The 21,033-nt window shown below is 39.4% G+C and overlaps 1 protein-coding gene across 11 annotated transcripts in view; it reads left to right on the top strand.

Annotated features, from left to right (window-relative positions):
• Window positions 1-21,033, top strand: part of caska (calcium/calmodulin-dependent serine protein kinase a) — a 609,390-nt gene that overhangs the window by 508,772 nt on the left and 79,585 nt on the right. For 10 of the 11 annotated variants that reach the window (XM_087992817.1, XM_087992820.1, XM_087992823.1 and 7 more), the window contains 2 exons: window positions 8,581-8,658; window positions 18,841-18,921. In XM_087992817.1, the coding sequence (XP_087848943.1) occupies window positions 8,581-8,658; window positions 18,841-18,921 (159 nt within the window). The remainder of the gene's footprint in view (window positions 1-8,580; window positions 8,659-18,840; window positions 18,922-21,033) is intronic. The other variant, XM_087992822.1, reaches the window with a different exon arrangement.

Consider the following 21,033-nt stretch of genomic DNA (forward strand, 5'->3'; position numbering starts at 1 on the left):
GCTGCAGCAAAACTTGTCTATCCTTATACTCAATGCCCCTTCCTGTGAAGGCAAGCATGCCAAATGCCTTTTTCAATACCTTATCTACCTGCACTGCCACCTTGAGTGATCTATGGACCTGCACACCCAGATCTCTCGACATATCAATACTCGTGAGGGTTCTGCCATTCGCTGTATAAATTCCTGGAAAGAAGTCTATTATATTTGCTGCTCATAATGTGGTCCCTTCTGCTTGGCCCTGAAAGACTAACTCTATTCAATTCTTGTCTTCCATTCTATCACAGATCTTCCTCTTGTCCTTGTCCCACTATTTTCACCAGTTCTGATGAAAGGTCATCAACCTAAAACACTAACTTTGTTTCTCTCCAAAGATACTGGCTGAACCGCTCAGTATTTTCATAATTGTTTTGGTTTTTAGATCAATTTATTACTGTGTAGTTCCTTTTGAAATTGAGTGCAGAGCATTAGTTTAACCACATCAAAAACTGGGAGTTTGAGAAGGAGGAGGAATATTGGTGCATCATAGTTATAATCACAAAGATTCTATTTATGACTTTGATTAGAGCCATTTCGCTGCTGTGTAAGGACAGAATTGAGTGGTATTGTGGAAAATTGGGTGTTGATTTGGAAGGCAACAGCACACTTTGGAGTAGGAGAGATTGTTGGAGATAGTATTTTGCAATGGCAGTATAAGGCAAAGATTGAACTGCTGATGGACAATGATGAATGCAATTTTGAAAAGGAGAGGGCAAGAATAGAAAGTGAGGATGCCATTTACCATGTTGGATAAGACTCTGGGCTCAACTGCATTCCTATCGTGCATTCCAGTTCCCACCCGCCAAGTTTAGTTCTGTTTTTGCCTGTTTGAACTCCTTTGCATTTACACTCCAACATAGATGATAAGTAGTTTCACCTTCATAGATTTTCAGCACTATTTAATGAAGCTTCTCTTCTTTTTATCTGAATTTTCAGTTGAAAGAAAAATGTTTTGCAGTCACATTGGCTGATATATTAACTTCTTGCAAATATTGCTTGAATGAAGATATAATCCATTAAAAGTAACAACTGCAATAAAATAACCACATCTGAATTTGACACGTGCAACAAGTGTTCACCTATAAATAATCACCCTTTGTAATTTTAAAGCTTTTTGTTTTTACCAGAGTTTCAGATGAGAATTTGATGATTGATTAATCAATGTTGAAAAATGACATTACGCAGATAAAATTCTTTATCTCTCTTTATTTATAATGTACCAAAGAAACAGCGGCGATGCTAGTAGTTTTGCAGTTCAAATGGCAACATTTCTCTTTGACACTGCAGAATTAAAAAGTCAAATTATTATTCCAAAGTAGCCAGTAATGTCTTAAGAATTAGTTGAAGTTTGCATTTAGATCCCTGCTAAACTTGTATTAGCTTCTCATAAAGGGAAGTGTCATTCATTTATGTAGCCTTCTTAGTGGAATTGGACTTAATAGTGTTTTATTTTAAATCATGTTTTATTCTTGCAGAATAATGTACATTAAGTCCAACTTTGATTCCCTTAATTGGAATACTGAATTTATTGGGAGGTGCATTTAACCACCCCCCACCCCCTCCCATTTTCTCTCTCTCTCTGTCTTACTCTTACTCTCACACTCTGTCACACACACTCTCTCACACACATCCATCCACCCCTTGTCCAATTAAAACAAGGTGTATACACAGTTAAAATGTAGCAAGTACATTCTATACTGATTTGTTTTCAATATTTCAAACATCAAACGTGAGAAATCCTCTCTAAATCCAGTGAGAGCCAATATATTTATATAAATCGAGTTCTATTACTTCAGTAATTCAAATAGTAATATCTGAGGTATTTTTTTTATTTTTTATAAAATATGTTTAAAAATTGCTCCAGAACAAAGCCTGCTTTACCCAATCTTTCCTTGGTTCACAGTGATATGGAACATTGCTCTGTATGTTTTTTGAAGGAAAATCAATGAACTAGATCAAACACATAACGAAAGTCATGTGAGATTTAACCATGGTTTATTTTTCTGGGGCTCACTGAATCTCTTTGCATCTCTTTTATAGTGCTGTGCAACAAGTTTGTTCAATTTGTTTTTTCTTGGTATTCAAGACTCTTTGTTGGAGCCCTGTCCATAACTATACTCAGATTAGCTGGGATACATGATTCTATGTCCTCCAGCTGCATCACTTTGAATTGACAATACCTGACTTGTATGTAGGTTAAACACATGCTAATTTCCTTCCATGGATAGAATCTTCCATGCAGTTCCACAGCACTATACGTTGTTCCACCTCTGCTGCTCCATGGCGTTTTTAATGATTGGTGCAGTATAAATTATCTGGTTCCATGGGAAATTAACATTCATGTATGATTTAAATTCCTGCTGATAGAGTTGCTGGGCTATAATTAATTATGTGGTCAGTAGTGAGTTCATAGGTGGACTTCCTAGTACAATGGAAAAATATTAGCTAAAGCATTTTTTACTAGTACCTTTCTTATTTTCAAAGAACAGAAGTGTGTTTTTAAAAAGAAAATTAAAATGAAAGCAGTTTTAAAAGACTTTCTAATGAGTATCATATGTTTCATATTGTATGTTATCATATAATTTATGTATCATTAATTGGCTTCCATCTAAAGTCACAATAAAACTGTATCAGAAAAAAATCCACCTCCATGAAATGGCAAAATGTAAACATACATATGTCGTGGACTTGTATGATGGCATATATTTATTTTCATTTTTTTAAATTAAGCTGGTTTTCTAATCAACCTGTTCAGAGATGTTATTAGAGCAGGTCGGACTTGAACGCAGGCCTCTAGGCCCAGGGATAGGGACACTACCACTGCACCACAAGGTATAGAGGTTTGGTTTAAGGTTATTCACCTGCTTATAGAAAATAATTCATTTCTTCAAATATAGATGGGAATAAATCCATCTGTTTCCACTTGCAACTGTTTAAAGAATCACACAGGTGAAATCTTTCATCATTGGTGCTATTATGATCCTGATGGGCCCCATTAATGTTTAAAGAAGAAATCTGAGCACCCAGCAATTCACCAGTCTTGGCCACAAGATTTCATGTTTCAATCAAAATTTATACATAAAGAAAAATCAAACAAACACATGACACTAACTTAACACTGTAGCTTGTAAAGATTCTATCTTTTACTTCATCTCAAGAATTCCCCTATCTGACATTCTTTAAAATTCACTAATTTTCCCTTGAACAATTTGCCATTATTATCATTGCTCACCAGCATTCAGTCTACTTTCTCTTCAGTGTTCCAGCTACTCTCCAAGCTACAAAATTCCATGATTTTCTGTTAGTCCAATGATTAAATGCCTCTCCTCTTTCTTTACCAACCTTTTTAGGTCTGCATTCAACAACTCAAGCACAGGCTTCCCTGTGATTTCTTGAGCATTGTTTTAAAACATCAGAAAACCTTTTTCAATAGTCCATTGCTGTGATTTCAAGCTGTAACCAAGCTGATTACTTCCAGAACTCAAGCTGCAACAAGTTAACTTCCTATTATTGAGAAGATATTGTAGATTTCATGTTTTAGAATCAAGCTAAATAAATCTGAGGATTTTTTTGTCTCTCTTTACCAACTTTGTTTTGAACTGAATCCTAGCCACCCAATCACAGGTTGCACCTTAGACATTTGATCCATCGGCTATCCTAACAAGGGCTTTTATTTAATTGAGATTACAAACCTGGCTGGTCCGGGGCCCCTTAGGAGAGGAAACCCGCACGAATACGGGTTTTATTACATTTGATGTTAACACATTCCGAGCATGTAAGAGACTTAAATATACACTCTGGTTAGTTGTAGGTTAGATTAGTAGATAGTTGAGTTTTGTTTTTTTTTCCTTTTTCGGTATTTTTTCTTTTGTTAAATTTTGGCTATTGTATTTTGATTTAATTGTATATCAATGTTTGTATTTGAGAGTTTTGTTTATTTTTGTAAACTTGTAAAAATGTTAAATCTCTAATAAAAATATCTATAAAAAAAAGACATTTGATCCAGAAATTACTCGACCTGAGGTGTGAGTCTGGCTTTATCTGTGAACTTCCAAGGAGATACTTAAGACGAAAGGTAGTACAGTTCCTCCATAAAATAGAACAGCAGATTTAAGACATTTAGCCCATTGAGTCTGCTCCAGCATTCGATAATGGCTAATATGTTTTTCAACGCCATTATCCTGCCTTCTCCCCATAACCCTTGATCCCCTTACCAGTAAAGAACCTACCTATCTCTGTCTTCAATGCACCAAAGACTTAGCTTCCACAGCCTTCTACGGTAATGGGTACCACAGAATAACAAATATCTGGCAGAAGAAATTCCTCCTCATCTCAGTTCTGAAGAGTTGTCCCTTTGCTCAGAACCTAGTCTCTCCAGCAAGTGGAAACATCTTCTCCATATCCACTCTATCCAGGCCACTCAGTATTCTGTAAGTTTCAATCAGATACCTCCTCATCCTTCTAAACTACTTTGAGTACAGAGTCCTCAAATGTTCCTCATATGACAACCTTTCACCCCCAGGATCATTCTTGTAAGTGTCCTCTGGACCCCCTCCAATGCTAGCACATCTTCCCTTCGATACAGAGCTCAAAACTGCTCATAATACTTCAACAGCAGTCTGACTGGAGCCTTACACAGCCTTGACAGTACATTTCTGTTCTTGGATTCTATCCCTTTTGAAATGTATACTAACATTGCATTTATGTTGCTTACCACCAATTGAACCTGCATGTTAACCTTAAGACAATTCTAAACTCAGACTCTAAAATCTCTTTGTGCTTCAGAGTTCAAAAGCCTTTCCCCTTTTGGGAAATAGTCTATGTCTCTATTCTTGAGTTTTGAGAAGTTTGAGCTCAGGTTGAAGTTCTGGATGTAAGTTTGCTCACTGAGCTGTAAGGTTCTTTTTCAGACGTTTCACCACCTTACTAAGTAACATCAGTGAGCCTCTGGTGAAGAACTGGTGTAAGTGACCCACTTTCTATTTATGTGTTTAGATTGCCTTGGGTTGATGACAGCATTTCCAGTGGTGTTGTCATTTCCTGTTCTTTTTCTCAGAGGGTGGTAAATGGGGTCCAAGTCAATATGTTTATTGGTAGAGTTCCAGTTGGAATGCCATGCTTCAAGGAATTCTCATGCGTGTCTCTGTTTGGCTTATCCTCAGATGGATGTGTTGTCTCAGTCGAAGCGGTATCATTCCTCATCTGTATTTAAGGATATTAGTGAGAGTGGGTCATGTCTTTTTGTGGCTAGTTTATGTTCATGTATCCTGGTGACTAGTTTTTGGCCTGTTTGTCCAATGTAGTGTTTGTTACAGTTATTGAAAGGTATTTTGTAAATGGTGTTAGTTTTGCATGTTGTCTATCTAGGGTGTTTCAAGTTCATTAGCTGCTGTTTTAATGTGTTAGTGGGTTTGCAAGAACTGTAACTAACACTACATTGGACAAACAGGCTCACTGATGATGTTACCTAATATGGTGACAAAACTCCTGAAAACGAACCTTCCAGCTCAGTGAACAGACTTACATCTACTCTTCCTATATAAGTGCATAATCTCACAGTTGCCATATTGTATTCCATCTGCCACTCTCTTAGCTTGTCCCAGACTTTCTGCAACCTCCCCGCTTCCTCAACATTACTTGTCTTTCCATGTATATTTGTGTCATCAGCAATGTCCTCAGTTCCTTCGTCCATATATAACATGAATAGTTGTGGTCCCAACACAGACCCCTGTGAACTCCATTAGTCACCACCTGCCATCCTGAAATCAACCCCTTTACCCCTACATTCTGCCAGTCTTCCAATTCTCTATCCAATCCAGTACATTTTCCTTAACACCATGAGCTCTTAATCAGCAGCGTCCTGTGCAGTATCTTGTCAAACACTTTCTGGTAATCCAAATAGATCATGTCCACTGGCTTTCCTTTGTCTTTATCTCATTAACTTGCTCATTATCTCCTCAAAGAATTCTAACAGGTTTGCCAGGCATGACCTCCTTTTGACAAAGCCTTGCTGATTCAGCCCTCTTTTAACAAGCGCTTCCAAGTACACCTCAATCTCAACGTTAATAATGGATTCTCAAATTTTACAAACTAACAAGTTCAAGCTAGCCAGTTTATATGTTCCTGTTTCCTCCCTCCATCCTTTCTTAAATAGGGATGTTACTTCAGCCATTTTTCATTCCTCTGAGGCTCTCCCTGACTCTAGTGATTCCTGAAAGATCACTAGTCTTGCCTCTACAATCTACTCAGCTGTCTCTTTCAGTTGCATTTCTAACATCAACCCATCTTGCCAGCTGGCTGTGCTCTAAAGGAATTCACAAAGATAAATTTGAAGAAAAGTAATACTGGACAAGTCAGATCACCTCGTGGAATCTCGCTTCACAGACCATAATCTTTATTTTTCAGTTTCTTTGCCACAAAGGTCAATCTTCACAAGAGGCCACCGATGTACTTTTAACAAAACATCATAAAAGGTTATTATGTAAGGAAAACAACTAAACTAGACAAGTACAATTGATGCAATCTCATTACTAATATCAGAAATAAAATTCAACCCCTTTAAACCACCAACACAGTTAAAGTTACAAATTACACAACACAAGGTTATAGTCCAACAGGTTTAATTGGAAGCACTAGCTTTTGGAGCAACGCTCCTTCATCAGGTGATTGATCAACAACCTGATGAAGGAGCAGTGCTCCGAAAGCTAGTGCTTTCAATTAAACCTGTTGGACTATAACCTGGTGTTGTGTGATTTGTAACTTTGTACACCCCAGTCCAACACTGGCATCTCCAAATCATGAACACCGTTAAAAACACTGAAATCCTAATAAAGTCACCTTTATCTCCATGCTCAAAACTCTTCCTCAGGTGATATAGCTATAATCAGTTTCCTTTTGGCAAATTACTACACATTCACTTAGCGCTCTTTTCTTCAGTTAATGTTTGTCTCCTAAATAAACTGCTAGCTCAGTTCACTATTACTTACCAGATCGCGACTGTTATGGGACTCTATTCCCCGCCTGAACCTGTTTCTAGCCCTTTCTTTGTCTCATGGTCATAGCAGTCAAATCAGCAATTGGCTTTTAATTCCAGAGTTTTCTAAAAGAATGGGAAACCATATAAATGATTTGGGTGTGAACATAGGAGGTATGGTTAGTAAATTTGCAGATGACACCAAAATTGGAGGTGTAATGGACAGTGAAAGTTACCTCAGAGTACGACGGGATCTTAGTCAGATTGGCCAATGGGCTGAGGAGTGGCAAATGGAGTTTAATTTAAATAATTGTGAGGTGCTGCATTTTGGAAAGGCAAATCAGGTCAGGACTTATACACTTAATGGTAAGGTCCTGGGAAATGTTGCTGAACAAAGAGACCTTGGAGTGCAGGTTCATATCTTAGTGGGGTCTAAGATAAATAAGATTGTGAAGAAGGTGTTTCATATGTTTTCCTTTATTGGTCAGTGCACTGAGTGTACGAGTTGGGAGGTCATGTTGCATCTGTACAGACATTGTTTAGGCCACTTTTGAATTGTGTGCAATTCTGGTCTCCTTCCTATCAGAAGGATGTTGTAAAACTTGAAAGGTTTCAGAAAAGATTTACAAGGATGTTGCCAGGGTTGGAGGGTTTGAGCTATAGAGAGAGGCTGAATAGGCTGGGGCTTTTTTTCCGCTGGAGCATCGGAGGCTGAGGGATGACCTTATAGAAGTTTATAAACATGAGGGGCATGGATAGGGTAAATAGACAAAGTCTTTTCTCTGAGGTGGGGGAGTCCAGAAGTAGAGAACATGGGTTTGGGGTGAGAGGGGAAAGATTTAAAAGGGGCCTAAGGGACAACTTTTTCACGCAAAGGGTAGTGCATATGTGGAATAAGCTGCCACAGGAAGTAGTGGAAGCTGGTACAACTACAACATTTAAAAGTCATCTGGATGGATACATGAATAGGAAGAGTTTGGAGGGATATGAGCCAAATGCTGGCAAATGGGACTAAATTAATCTTGTGGACAAGTTGGACCAAAGGGTCTCTTTCCATACTGTACATCTCTAGGACTCTAATTACTTATCCTCTGCTGGAATAGCTACAAAAGTATGGCTCCAGATCTTTACATGATCTTTCTCATTATGGATCTCTTAAATCAACAAGACCTTTGAAATACAATAAATTCCACTTTTTTGAATTGCCTTTTAATTACGGTTGTTTTTACCTTATACTCAACCGGTTACTCCTATTTTCAACAATTAAAACTAAAATATGCATTCTAAAACATATGAATCGTAAACTAGTTATTCATAACACTGCGCAGTAAAAACACCAGCTTTGCACACGTATAGTCATATCAAGAAGCAGCATCCTGAAGTGAATTGCAAATTTAGCCTAGTGAAAAATTATTATACAAGTATGTTGCATAACTTGTGCAGCAGTGAGTGAGTGAGTAATCTATGTGAGTCATTTTTGGAAAGGAAAGAGTTTACAATAATTTACAAACAATGTTCTGTTTGTACCTATTCTTGTTTGCATTTATATTTCTTTTATTTTTCTGTGCTAGCTGTATGACAAGATCAACACAAAGTCATCACCACAGATTAGGAATCCACCCAGTGATGCTGTCCAGAGAGCCAAAGAGGCAAGTTGCACAATTTTAGTTGTACTGTATGTCAGCTTTTGTGCTTTAGATTGACATTTACATGTTAATCATTCTGAGAGCCTATTGTCTCATGTCCTATCAAAATACACATTTCATACCATTGTCCTCTGAACTCTGGTCGGCATGGACGGGTTGGACTGAAGGGTCGTTTCCATGCTGTACATCTCTATGACTCTGTGATACCATAGTTAGCCTTATGTAGGCTTGAGACATTATTGAACCGTACATTATTGTAATGTATACTCCAAGATTTCTTGCTCTGCATTGTATGCGATCTTGAATTGGATTTTTTTTGTTTTGTTAAAGTTGGTGACATTGTAGGTGTATCTTCAAACACACATCTAATTACAGCTTATGGTGAAATAATGGTTATGTCACAGAATCAGAAATCTAGCAAAATGCAAGTCCCATCAAATTTGTAAATTCAAATTGAATCAGCTTTATTGTCATGTGAACTCACATGAGTACAATGAAAAGTTTACAAGTCGTCACTTAAGAAATAAGAAGTCCAGCATTACAGATTGTAGGAATAAATTAGAAAGTAGAGAAATAAAGACTTCAGAACAACAGTCCTTCCAACCCAGTCCACGCTGGCAAGTAGCTTCCAGTCCGTGCCAGGCCTCAACTGCAGACCACACTGGGTTTCACTTCGAGGCTCTGAAGGCTGGGAGACTGACCAGGAATCACCTTGAGGCTGTAAGTTCACACTGCGGCCACGTTGAGCTGAAAGATTGCCACACCTCCCAAGAGGACACCTCACTGAGTTTGTGCTGAGGGCTGGGATTTCAGGACGCTGTTGAGAAGAAAGAATGAAGGAACAAAACAGAAAAGAAGCGGATGGAGTGGTTGAACTCCTGCTGCAGTGTCCTACTCTGCTGTCATGTTGGATCAAACAAGTTTAGTCGAAATAAAGTGTAGATATACATTGATATTAGTAAAGTGACTGAGAATCTCAAATGTCTTTTAGGACTAACCCACCATTTTGTCACAACTTGACCTATTTGTATCTGCAATTCCATGTCACCATGATTGAAACTGAACTTCTCTCTCTCTGAAGGTACCTAAAGGCCTTACAGTTACATCAAATTGGTAGTAAGGAACCAGGAAGCTGTGACTGAGAAATCAAATCAGTTCATGAGCAGGTCAGGGTCATGAACACACCTAATGCAGTCAACCCTGAAAAGACATTCCCACTGCTATCTGGGAATTAGAGCTGAGTTCAGAAGATTTCCCACAAGTTTCAATCTACAGCTTGACTCTCAAAATCATAGTGATCAGCCATTGTTTCAGATTCTCTTACCATCCTAGATATATTTATTCCACTGAAGTTGGAGGCACAGTGGCAGGCTGTCAATGATGGGAGGTGGATCTCACATTGACTGTTGGTACCATGAAGTCTCATAGTTTCAGGCCAAATGTGGCCAAGGTAACTGGGTATATTTTCATCTATCACTTTCCTTCAAGTGATCAAAGATTCATACAGCACAAAAAAGGCCATTCAGCAAATTATGTTTATGCTGGCTCTTTTAAAACGTTATCTAATTAGTTCCAGATATTCCCCACAATTATGCAAGTATTTCCTTTTCAAGTTTAGATGCAGTTTGATTTTGAAAATTGGTATTCAGTCAGTTTTCACCAGCTAATTACGTAGCACTATTCATGGCATTATAACTCAGTGCATTGGAAAACCTCTTTGTCTCCTCTCTAGTTCTTTTGCCAGTTATCCTAAATTGGTCTTTGTTTATAAACTCTCCTGGCAGTGGAAACAGTTTAATATTGTTTACACTTCAGCCATCTCTCACATTAGCTCTAAACTTTCTCTTGTCCAAGAAGAATCCCAACTTTTCTAATCTTCCCAATAGTTCTTATGTCTTTTTTGCATTCACTGAGTTGTTGACACTCTTTCTAAAGTTTGGCTCCCAAGATCGAATGCAGTGTTCTAGATTAATACTCAGAGGTCTAATTGATATTTCATTATTGTTTGGTATGACATTCTTGTTTTTGTTTTCTATGTCTCTTTTTATAAAGCTCAGGATCCTGCAAACTTTATGAAAAAACATTGATTTTCAAATAAATCAACGATATTCAGTTTCCATCCCTGTCACTTTGCAGGCATGTTTCCGTACACTCAACTTTATCACATCCGTTTGTATCTATTTATATTACTAATTCATTCACTTTTTTTGTGATTGCTCTGCATACCAAGACACAACACTTGTCTTTTTACATTCTTAGTCCCGTTAATTTTGCTATGCAGCCCTGTTTGATTGTTGAGCTTGAATTCTCTGCCTATCACTTCTCATATTTTCGATGCTATCTTTTGTTTTTCCATTTCCTTCTCTTCTGTCTCCATGTATCGGCTCCTTTACCCCTCCTATTTTAGTTCAACCCATCTCCAACTGCACGCGAAAGTACTCCCCCTCTCTCCCGCACCCCCACCCCACCCCCAGCTATTACCCAATAGCTGCTTTAAAATTCCTTTATAAACCTACATTTTGCACCTCCCCAAAACCTCACCCCTTCCCTTCTAATGAGTTTAAAGCCCTCTCTACAGTCTAGTTATTCAATTTAACAGGACACTGGTCCCACAATTCAAGTAAAGCCAATCGCTCTGAACTTGCCACCATCAGAAGAGTTGCCTTGGAACTTGCAGGGCAGAAAAGACAAATGAAGAATAACTTGAAGCCAGATTAAAGTGAGTCCATTGAGCTTAAGTGAAGACATCTTGCCATTGTCATTGCTGCTGTGGGCCTATCACCATCTTCCAGCAGGTGGTTGCAGAGACTGGCAGTAGGTTCACAGCTGGGAAATCTCTCACAAACCTCGACCCATCACTAAGATTAGCATTAGCATACAGTGGACAGGACAAGGTGGAAGACAATCAAGGTTCAAGTAGAGAGGCAGCTGGGGGCAAGATGGCCTAATTTTCCTGCAAGCCTGATATGTGCTTTGCAGCAGAGTTATGGAACAAAGATGACTTAGATCAGATATGGCTCGCTCACTATGATAGTTTTAAACAAAACTGAGAAAATATCCACATTCCTTCCATTTCCCCAAACTAATTTTCAACCTAAGCTTGTGGTATAACTGAATTTTAGAGTTTAGTACTTTGTTTTGAAGTTGAAGGCGTGTACTGTATATTTAAAAGAGAAAGAATGCTGATCTGAACAGAGAGATTACAAGCACCTGTGTATATGACTAGATGGCAGAATGAGAGTGTTCTGGAAAATTGAAAATATGTAACATTTGGCTGTGAAATGGATGCCTGAGTTTTGGTTACTGTTTTGACAACAATTCAAATTTAACTATTTAGTTTAAATTATGCCCCAGGATATTATAACCCAATTGAGTTTGAATTTATTGTTTTGCCAACATTGAATCAATGAGACGATCTGATGTTGGAGTGGTATAAAATGCAGAAATTTTCAAAATTGGTCAGAGAGAAACTGCTATCAACACAGAAACACATGGAGAGCTAATATCTTGTTCTCCAAGAAATTAGGAAACACTCTATCAAAGGTACCTTTTCATGTGAAACATGCTCGCAGCAAAAAGAAAGAAGGTGACCCAGGGAGATAGAACATGGAACGTTACAGTGCACAGGCCCTTCAGCCTTCGATGTTGCGCCGACCTGTGAAATCAATATAAAGCCCATCTAACCTACACGATTCCATTATCATCCATATATTTATCTAATGAGCATTTAAATGCCCTTAATATTGGCGAGGCCAGTACTGTTGCAGGCAGAGCATTTCATGCCCTTACTACTCTCTGAGATAAAGAGCCTACCTCTGACATCTGTCCTATATCTATAACCCCTCAATTTAAAGATATGTCCCCTCATGCTAGCCATCACCATCTGAGGAAAAAAGCTCTCACTGTCCACCCTATCTATTCTTCTGATCATCTAGTTAGCCTCTGTTAAGTCACCTCTTAACCTTGTTCTGTCGAACAATAACAGCCTCAAGTCTCTCAGCCTTTCCTCATAAGACCTCCCTCCATACCAGGCAACATCCTAGTATCAAATAATCCTGACATCAAATAATTCACCTGTGAGACTTTCAGTTTCTAACTTGGTGAGATACTGGAAAGTATTATGCATCATTAAAATGGAAATCTAGTATTGTCAAACTGTTTTCAAGAGAGGAAAAGAGAAAAATAATGTATGGTTTTGAGATACTAGGATAAAGCAGAGGTGACATTTTGCTAATCATGCAGTCTTTGCAGAAATTTTATGTTTTCTGGCATTGAAAATAAGAGTTTGGGTCAATTATAGAGTCGTAGAGCTGTACAGCATGAAAACAGACCCTTTGGTCCAACTCATCCATGCCAACCAGATAATCTTCAATTTTGTAATTTCAAATGGCACTTTTGCAAACTAAATTAAGATCCTTTTACTTGAACTATGAAATTTGTGTCAAATCTGTCTTATTCGGTGATAGTACAGTGGATCCCAGGAGTTGTTGAGCATTGATGAAATTTTTTGTTTAAACAAAATCAAATCACTTTGGAGTAGATGGAAATTAGCAATGAGCATTCCCATGGAATGATTAAAATTTATCTTCACCCATGCTTAGTAAGAATATTTGCTTTCCACATTTTAATCTAAACATACGAAAAGTTGATAGGTTTTTTTTCAAATTTAGTGAGGATGAGATTCTCTTCTGGAAAGATTAAGAATTAAATTCATGCAAAATAAATAAGAGAAGTGAACTGTGATTTCCATTTTTATCCACTGGATTTCCATTTTTGCTGTGAAAGACTGCAAACCAATTCAGAATGAGCATGTGTATAATTCCTGCTACCTAGTCATTCCATTCTGTTTTATCCTAGTTTACATGTCAGCAGTTTAATCTGTTTCAGAGAATAACACTGAGCTGTACAGTGACCAACTTCCTGGAATGTTGACTAGAAAATGACAAAGCAATAGCTTGTGTTCTAAACAAAAATAAAGTTGTTTTTCTATGTCTGTAAAAATGACAGGTTTATTCTTACCACAAGATGTAAGAGCAGAAGTCAGCTATTTGCCCCATTAACTGTGCTCTGCCATTCAATGAGATCATGGTTTATCCAATAATTCTCAAGCCTTTTCCCTGTAGCCCTTAATTTCCTTTATAATTAAAAATGTCTTTTCTGCCTTGTACATATCTAATGACCCAGCCTTCGCAGCCATCTGCAATAGAGTTCCACAGATTCACTACCCTCTGAAAGAAGAAATTCCTCCTCATCTCAGTTATAAATGTGCAATTACTTCTCTGAGATTATGCCCACTCATCCTCTACTCTCCCACAAGGGGAAAAAACCTTTCCACATCTACCCTGTGAAGTGCTTTAAGAATATTGTATGTTTCAATAAGGTTGCCTCTCATTATTCTAAGCTCCAGTGAGTACAGGCTCAACCTCTCCTCATAAGATAGTCCCAGCATAGCTGGTGTCTTCATAGTACATCTTGTCTGGATCTCTCTAGTGCTGACATATCTTCCTTTCGATAAGGAGACCAAAAGGGTCAGTGTAGGGAACACAACTTTTCACTTTATACATTAATGATCTAGATGAAGGAACACTGAACATTAAGTGCAGTACAGGCCTTTCAGGCTTCAATGTTGTGCTGACCTGTGAGACCAATCTGAAACCGATCTAACCTACACTATTCCATCATCATCATCCATATGTTTATCCAGTGACCATTTAAATGCTCTTAATGTTGGCAAGGCCACTACTGTTGCATGCAGGGCATTCCTCACCCTTACTATTCTCTGAGCAAAGAACCTACCTCTGACATCTGTCCTATATTCATCACCCCTCAATTTAAAGCCAAGTCCCTCATGCTAGCCATCACCGTTCGAGGAAAAGACTCTCACTGTCCACCCTATCTAATCTTGTAATCATCTTGTATGCCTCTGTTAAGTCACCTCTTATCCTTGTTCTCTCTCACAAAAACAGCCTCAAGTCCCTCAGCCTTTCCTCATAAGACTTCCCTCCATACCCGGTAAATCTTCTCTGCACCCTTTCCAATGCTTCCACATCCTTCCTATCATGCGGCGATCAGAACTGTACGCAATACTCCAAGTGCGGCCACACCAGAGTTTTGTACAACTGCAATATGACCTCATGGCTCTGAAAACCAATCCCTTCTACCAGTAAAAGATAACACAACATATGCCTTCCTAACAACCCTATTAACCTGGGTGGCAACTTTCAGGGATCTATGCACATTGACACCAAGATCTCTCTGCTCATCTACATTACCAAGAATCTTACCATTAACCAAGTACTCTGTATTCCTGTTACTTCTTCCAAAATGAATCATCTCACACTTTTCCACATTTCTCCATTTGCCACCTCTCAGCCCAGCTCTGCAGCCTATCTCTGTCCCTCTGTAACCTGCAACATCCTTCTACACTGTCCACAATTCCACCAACCTTAGTGTGGTCCACAAATTTACTAATCCCTCTACGCCCTCATCCAGGTCATTTATAAAAATGACAAACAGCACTGGTCCCAAAACAGATCCTTGCGGTACACCACTAGTAACTGAACTTCAGGATGAACATTTCCCATCAACCACCACCCTCTGTCATCTTACTCCAAGCTAGCCAATTTCTGATCCAAACAGCTAGATTACCCTCAATCCCACGCTGTCGTATTTTCTGCAATAGCCTACCATGGGGAACCTTATCAAATATTTTACTTAAATCCATATGCACCACATCAACTGCTTTACCCTTATTCACCTGTTTGGTCACCTTCTCAAAAAACTCAAGATTTGTAAGGCATGACCTACACTTAACAAAACCAATATTAATCAAATTATTCCTTTCTAGATGATTATAAATCTTATTTTTTATAACTTTTCCAACACTTTATCCACAACCAAAGTAAGGCTCACTGGTCTATAATTACCAGGATTGTCTGTACACTCCTCTTTGAATAAGGGAAACAACATTTGCTATTCTCCAGTCTTCTGGCAATATTGCTGTAGACAATGGCAGCATAAAGATCAAAGCCAAAGGCTCTGCAATCTCCTTCCTAGCTTCCAAGAGAATCCTAGGATAAATCCCATCCAGGGGACTTATCTATTTTCACACTTTCCAGAATTGCTAACACCTCCTCCTTTTCAACCTCAATTCCGTCTACAGAGGAACCTCGATTATCTGAAGGACACGGGCTGGGAGGATTTCGTTCGGTTAATTGAATTCCGGATAATTGAATGCCAGATAACATGGTTTAGCCGAGCATCAGGACATTGCAATCTTGCCAGATAATCCAGTATTTGGATGATTAAATGCCGGATAATCGAGGTTCCGCTGTAGTCTAATAGCCTGTATCTGAGTATTCTCATCAACACATTGTATTTTTCCTGTCTGAATACTGATGAAAAGTATTTGTTTAGCGCCTCTATCTCTTCGAACTCCACGCACAGCTTCCCACGACTGTCCTTGACTGGCCCTAATATTACCCTAGTCATTCTTTTATTTCTGACAAACCTATAGAAAGCTTTAGGGTTTTCCTTAATCCTACCTGCCAAAGACTTCTCATATCCCCTCCTGGCTCTTCTTAGCTCTCTCTTTAGGTCCCTCCTGGCTAATTTGTAACTCTTAAACACCCTAACTGAGCATTCACGTCTCATCTTTACATAAGCCTCCTCCTTCCTTTTGACAGATTCAAATTCTTAGTAAACCACTGTTCCCTTGTTCGACCTCTTTCTCCCTGCCTGACTGGTACATACTTACCAAGGACATGCAGTAGCTGTTCCTTGAACAAGCTCCACATTTCAATGTGTCCATCCCCTGCAATTTCCTTTCCCATCCTTTGCGTCCTAAATCTCACCTAAACGCATCATAACTGCTTTTCCCCCAGCTATAACTCTTGCCCTGCAGTATATACCTAAATCTTTTCATTGCTAAAGTAAACGTAACCGAATTGTGCTCATTATCACCAAAGTGCTCATCTACCTCCAAATCTAACACCTGGCCTGGTTCATTACCCAGTACCAAATCTAATTTGGTCTTGCCTCTTGTTGGCCCATCTACATTCAGTGTCAGGAAATCCTCCTGCATACATCGGACAAAAACTGACCTATCTAAAGTACTCAAACTATAACGTTTCCAATCAATATTTGGAAAGTTCAAGTCCCCCATAACAACTACCCTGTTACTTTCAGTCCTGTCCAGAATCATCATTGCAATCCTTCCCTCTACATCTCTGGAGCATTTCAGAGGCCGATAGAAAACTCCCAACAAGCGATCTCTCCTTTCTTGTTTCTAACTTCAGCCCATACTACCTCAGTAGATGGGTGCTCATCAAACATCCTTTTTGCCACCATAATACTGTCCTTGACTAATAATGCCACACCTCCCCGTCTTTTATTACCTTCCCTGATCTTATTGAAACATCTAAACCTGGAACCTACAAGAGCCATTCCTGTCCCTGCTCTATCCATGTCTCCGAAATGGCCACAACATCAAAGTCTCAGGTATCAACCCATGCTGCAAGTTCACCCACCTTATTCTGGATGTCCCTGGCATTGAAGTAGACACACTTCACAACACCTTCCTACCTGTCAGTAAACTCCTGCAACCTTGAAATCTTATTCATGACCTCACTACTCTCAACCAGGAGCTACAATTCAGGTTCCTATCCCCTTGCTGAATTAGTTTAAACCCTCCTGAAGAGCATTAGCAAACTTCCCCCAGGATATTGGTATCCCTCTGATTCCGGTGTAGACCATCCCATTTGCAGAGGTCTCACCTACTACAAAATGTGCCCCAATTATTCAGGTATCTGAATCCCTCCCTTCTGCACCATCCCTGTAGCCATGTGTTCAACTCCTCTCTCTCCCTATTCTTCGCCTCATTAGCATGTGACATGGGTAACAAACCAGAGATAACAACTGTTTGTTCCAGCTCTAAGCTTCCACCCTAGCTCCCTGAATTTCTGCCTTACATCCCCATCCCTTTTCCTACCTATTTCATTGTTGCCTGTGTGGACCATGACTTGAGGCTGCTTCCCCTCTCCCTTAAGGATCCAGAAAACACAATCTGAGACATAATGGACCCTGGCACCTGAGGCAACACACCAAATGTGAGTCTCTCTTGTTCCCAAAGAATCTTCTATCTGTCCCCTTAGTTATGGAGCCCCCAATGACTAATGCTCTCCTCCTGTTCCTCTTTCCCTTCTGAGAAATAGGGATAGACTCTGTGCCAGAGACCTGTACCCCATGGCTTACCCTTGGTAAGTTGTCCCCCACAACAGTATTCAAAACGGTATTCTTGATATAGAGGGGAATGGCCACAGGAGATTTCTGCACTGATTGCTTCTTACCCCTTCTAACAGTCACCCGACTATATTAATTTCTCAGAGTAACCACCTCCCTGTAGCTTTTACCTATAACTGTCTCTGCCTCCTGAATGATCCTAAGTTCATCCAGTTCCCTAACATGTTTTCAAGCAGCTGGAGTTAGGTACACTTCCAGCATGTGTACTCAGCTGGAACACTAATGGTGTCCCTTACCGCAAACATCCCACAGGAGGAACATTGCACTGCCTGTGCTGCAACCCCTGCTAATTTCCCTTACTAAGAAATGAAAGAGAAAAAGAAAATTACCTGATTTCCCTTGAGCGGTGTAAGGTTGGAGAAGGTGGGTGGGTGAACGGTCTCCGGTTTAGCAAACACCCAGAAGCCTCTGCACACTGATAAGTTTTTAAGTGAAGAATTCACCTTCCCAACAGCCCCCTGGTTTCAGCTCTCGCTGGTTCTACTGTAGAAATGAATGTCCCGCTGCAGAAATTATCCTCAGCCTGAAGAAGAAGGACACAGAAGAAGACAGCAGCTGTGTGGTTTTGAAATTAAACTGATGTAATTTTAATAAGTGTCTTATTGGAACAGCATATTGTTATAGAGTTGGAGGCAGGTAATAAGCAGTTAAGAGAAAGGAGGGCTCAGAGTTGTGAATCGTTGTTTAATAGTCACTTTTATAATTAAATAAATCGATGTTTTTTCTTTAATAGTGGAATTTAGGAGTTCTGTCACTCATATTTTAACAGATTACGAGATGAGGCGAGTTGAGCTTTTCTGGGTGTTTAGTTTAATTAACAGAGGGTTTCACCTCTGTGTCATAACAACTTGCAGAGGCTTATTATGCATTTGTTACATCTTGCAGGTTTTGGAAGAAATTTCATGCTATCCAGAAAACAGTGATGCAAAGGAATTGAAGTGTATCCTAACACGGCCTCATTTTATGGTAAGCGGACTCTTCTCTTTGTCACACTTAACAATAAATCAGTGAAAGTAACTTCTTAAATAACAGTACTTAGCGAGTTTTGAGAAGGTTTGTAGCTCAAGTGGAGGTACTGGATGTAGGTTTGCTCGCTGAGCTGGAAGTTTTGTTTTCAAACGTTTTGTCACCATACTAGGTAACATCTTAAGTGAGCCTCCAGCTGAAGCACTGGGAGTATAGCCCGCTTTCTATTTATATGTTAGTGTTTCCTTGGGTTGGTGATGTTATTTCCTGTGATTATGTCATTTCCTATTGTGATGTCATTTCCTGTTCTTTTTCTCAGTGGGTGGTAAATGGGATCCAAGTCAATGTATCTGTTGATAGAGTTCTGGTTGGAATGCCATGCTTCTAGGAATTCTCGTGCATGTCTCTGTTTGGCTCTCCAAGGATGGATGTGTTGTCCCAGTCAAAGTGGTGTCCTTCCTTACCAAAATGCAAGGATACTAGTGAGAATGGGTCATGTCTTTTTGTGGCTAGTTGATGTTCATGTATCCTGGTGGCTAGTTTACTGCCTGTTTGTCCAATGTAGTGTTTGTTACAGTTCTCGCAAGGTATTTGTAAATGACATTAGTTTTGTTTGTTGTCTGTAGGGTGTTTCAAGTTCATTAGCTGCTGTTTTAGTGTGTTGGTGGGCTTGTGGGCTACCATGATCCATAGGATCTGAGTAATCTGGCATTCCAACCAGAACTCTTATCAACAAACACATTGACTTGGATCCCATTTACCACCACCTGAGAAAAAGAACAGCAAATGACATCACCAAAGGAAATGATGTCACCACAGGAAATGACATCACCAACCCAAGGAAACTTAAACATACAAATAGAAAGTGGGCTACACCACCAGTGCTTCATTCAGAGGCTCACTAAAACTGTTACCTAGTGTGGTGACGAAACATCTGAAAATGAACCTTCTAGCTCAGGAAGCAAACCTGCATCCTTAACAGTACTTACTGTGCAGTCTGGGGTGAACAAGTGAGCGCCTCATTTTTGTAAAATAATTAACCACAATGATTAAGAGACAAAAATATTGTCTGGGAACCAGTTTTATTGATTGTTGTCCTTTTTATAGAAGAAAAATAATTCACAGTAAAATGTTGATCTTATTTCAATAAAGAAGTAAATTTTAATGACTGAATTGAATTTCTGTGCACTTATTAAACCACTCTGAGGCAGTACATCTGGAGGACTTCTGTCAGTAAAGAGCAGTAGTATAATTTTAGAAGGCCTAATACCTATTGCCAATTTGTCCAGTTTTAGGAAGCTACACTAGAAAATGAGAAGCCTTTAGGGTACAACAACTCCTAGCCAATTTGAACTCTCTGTTTCTTGATGCTTCTGAGAAGCAAGGAGACACTCCCATTTAGCAGAAAAAGAGATCCAATTTGGGATCTATCTTTCACTACCAATGCTGACATTCTACTAAATAAAATAAGTCTAAACTCTTGCAAAACGAAAGTGTGTGGTTTGAGTAAAAATCATCTTTCTTAGACTTTCCATTCAAAAGTGACCAGCTGTATTTCAAAATAAGATGGCAAATATCATCATTGTAAATATTCCTAATCCCTCACAGGGTTCTCTCGTTCCCTCTGCATTCAATTCTGCTTTTCTTTCCAGAGGTTAGGGGTCCACAGGAGATTCCCCTTTTGTTTCTCATCCTCCCTGGATTCTGGTGAATTTCCCCTCTCCCTACAAAACTGTCACAAGATCAGAAGTGTTAAATGGTTGTTTGTGAGGCCTTAGTCATGCAATCGCAGTATGACCCAGCCACTCATACAGTCATAGAGATGTACAGCATGGAAACAGACCCTTCAGTCCAACCTGTCCATGCCGACCAGATATCCCAACCCAATCTAGTCCCACCTGCCAGCACCCGGCCCATATCCCTCCAAACCCTTCCTATTCATATGCCCATCCACATGCCTCTTAAATGTTGCAATTGTACCAGCCTCCACCACACCCTCTGGCAGATCATTCCATACACGTACCACCCTCTGCGTGAAAACGTTGCCCCTTAGGTCTCTTTTATATCTTTCCTCTCTCACCCTAAACCTCTAGCTCTGGACTCCCTGACCCC

This window comes from Chiloscyllium plagiosum, unplaced genomic scaffold, assembly GCF_037043375.1.
Source record: "Chiloscyllium plagiosum isolate Xiang-an unplaced genomic scaffold, Cpla_swu_hap1 HiC_scaffold_12, whole genome shotgun sequence".
Classification (NCBI taxonomy): Eukaryota; Metazoa; Chordata; class Chondrichthyes; order Orectolobiformes; family Hemiscylliidae; genus Chiloscyllium; species Chiloscyllium plagiosum.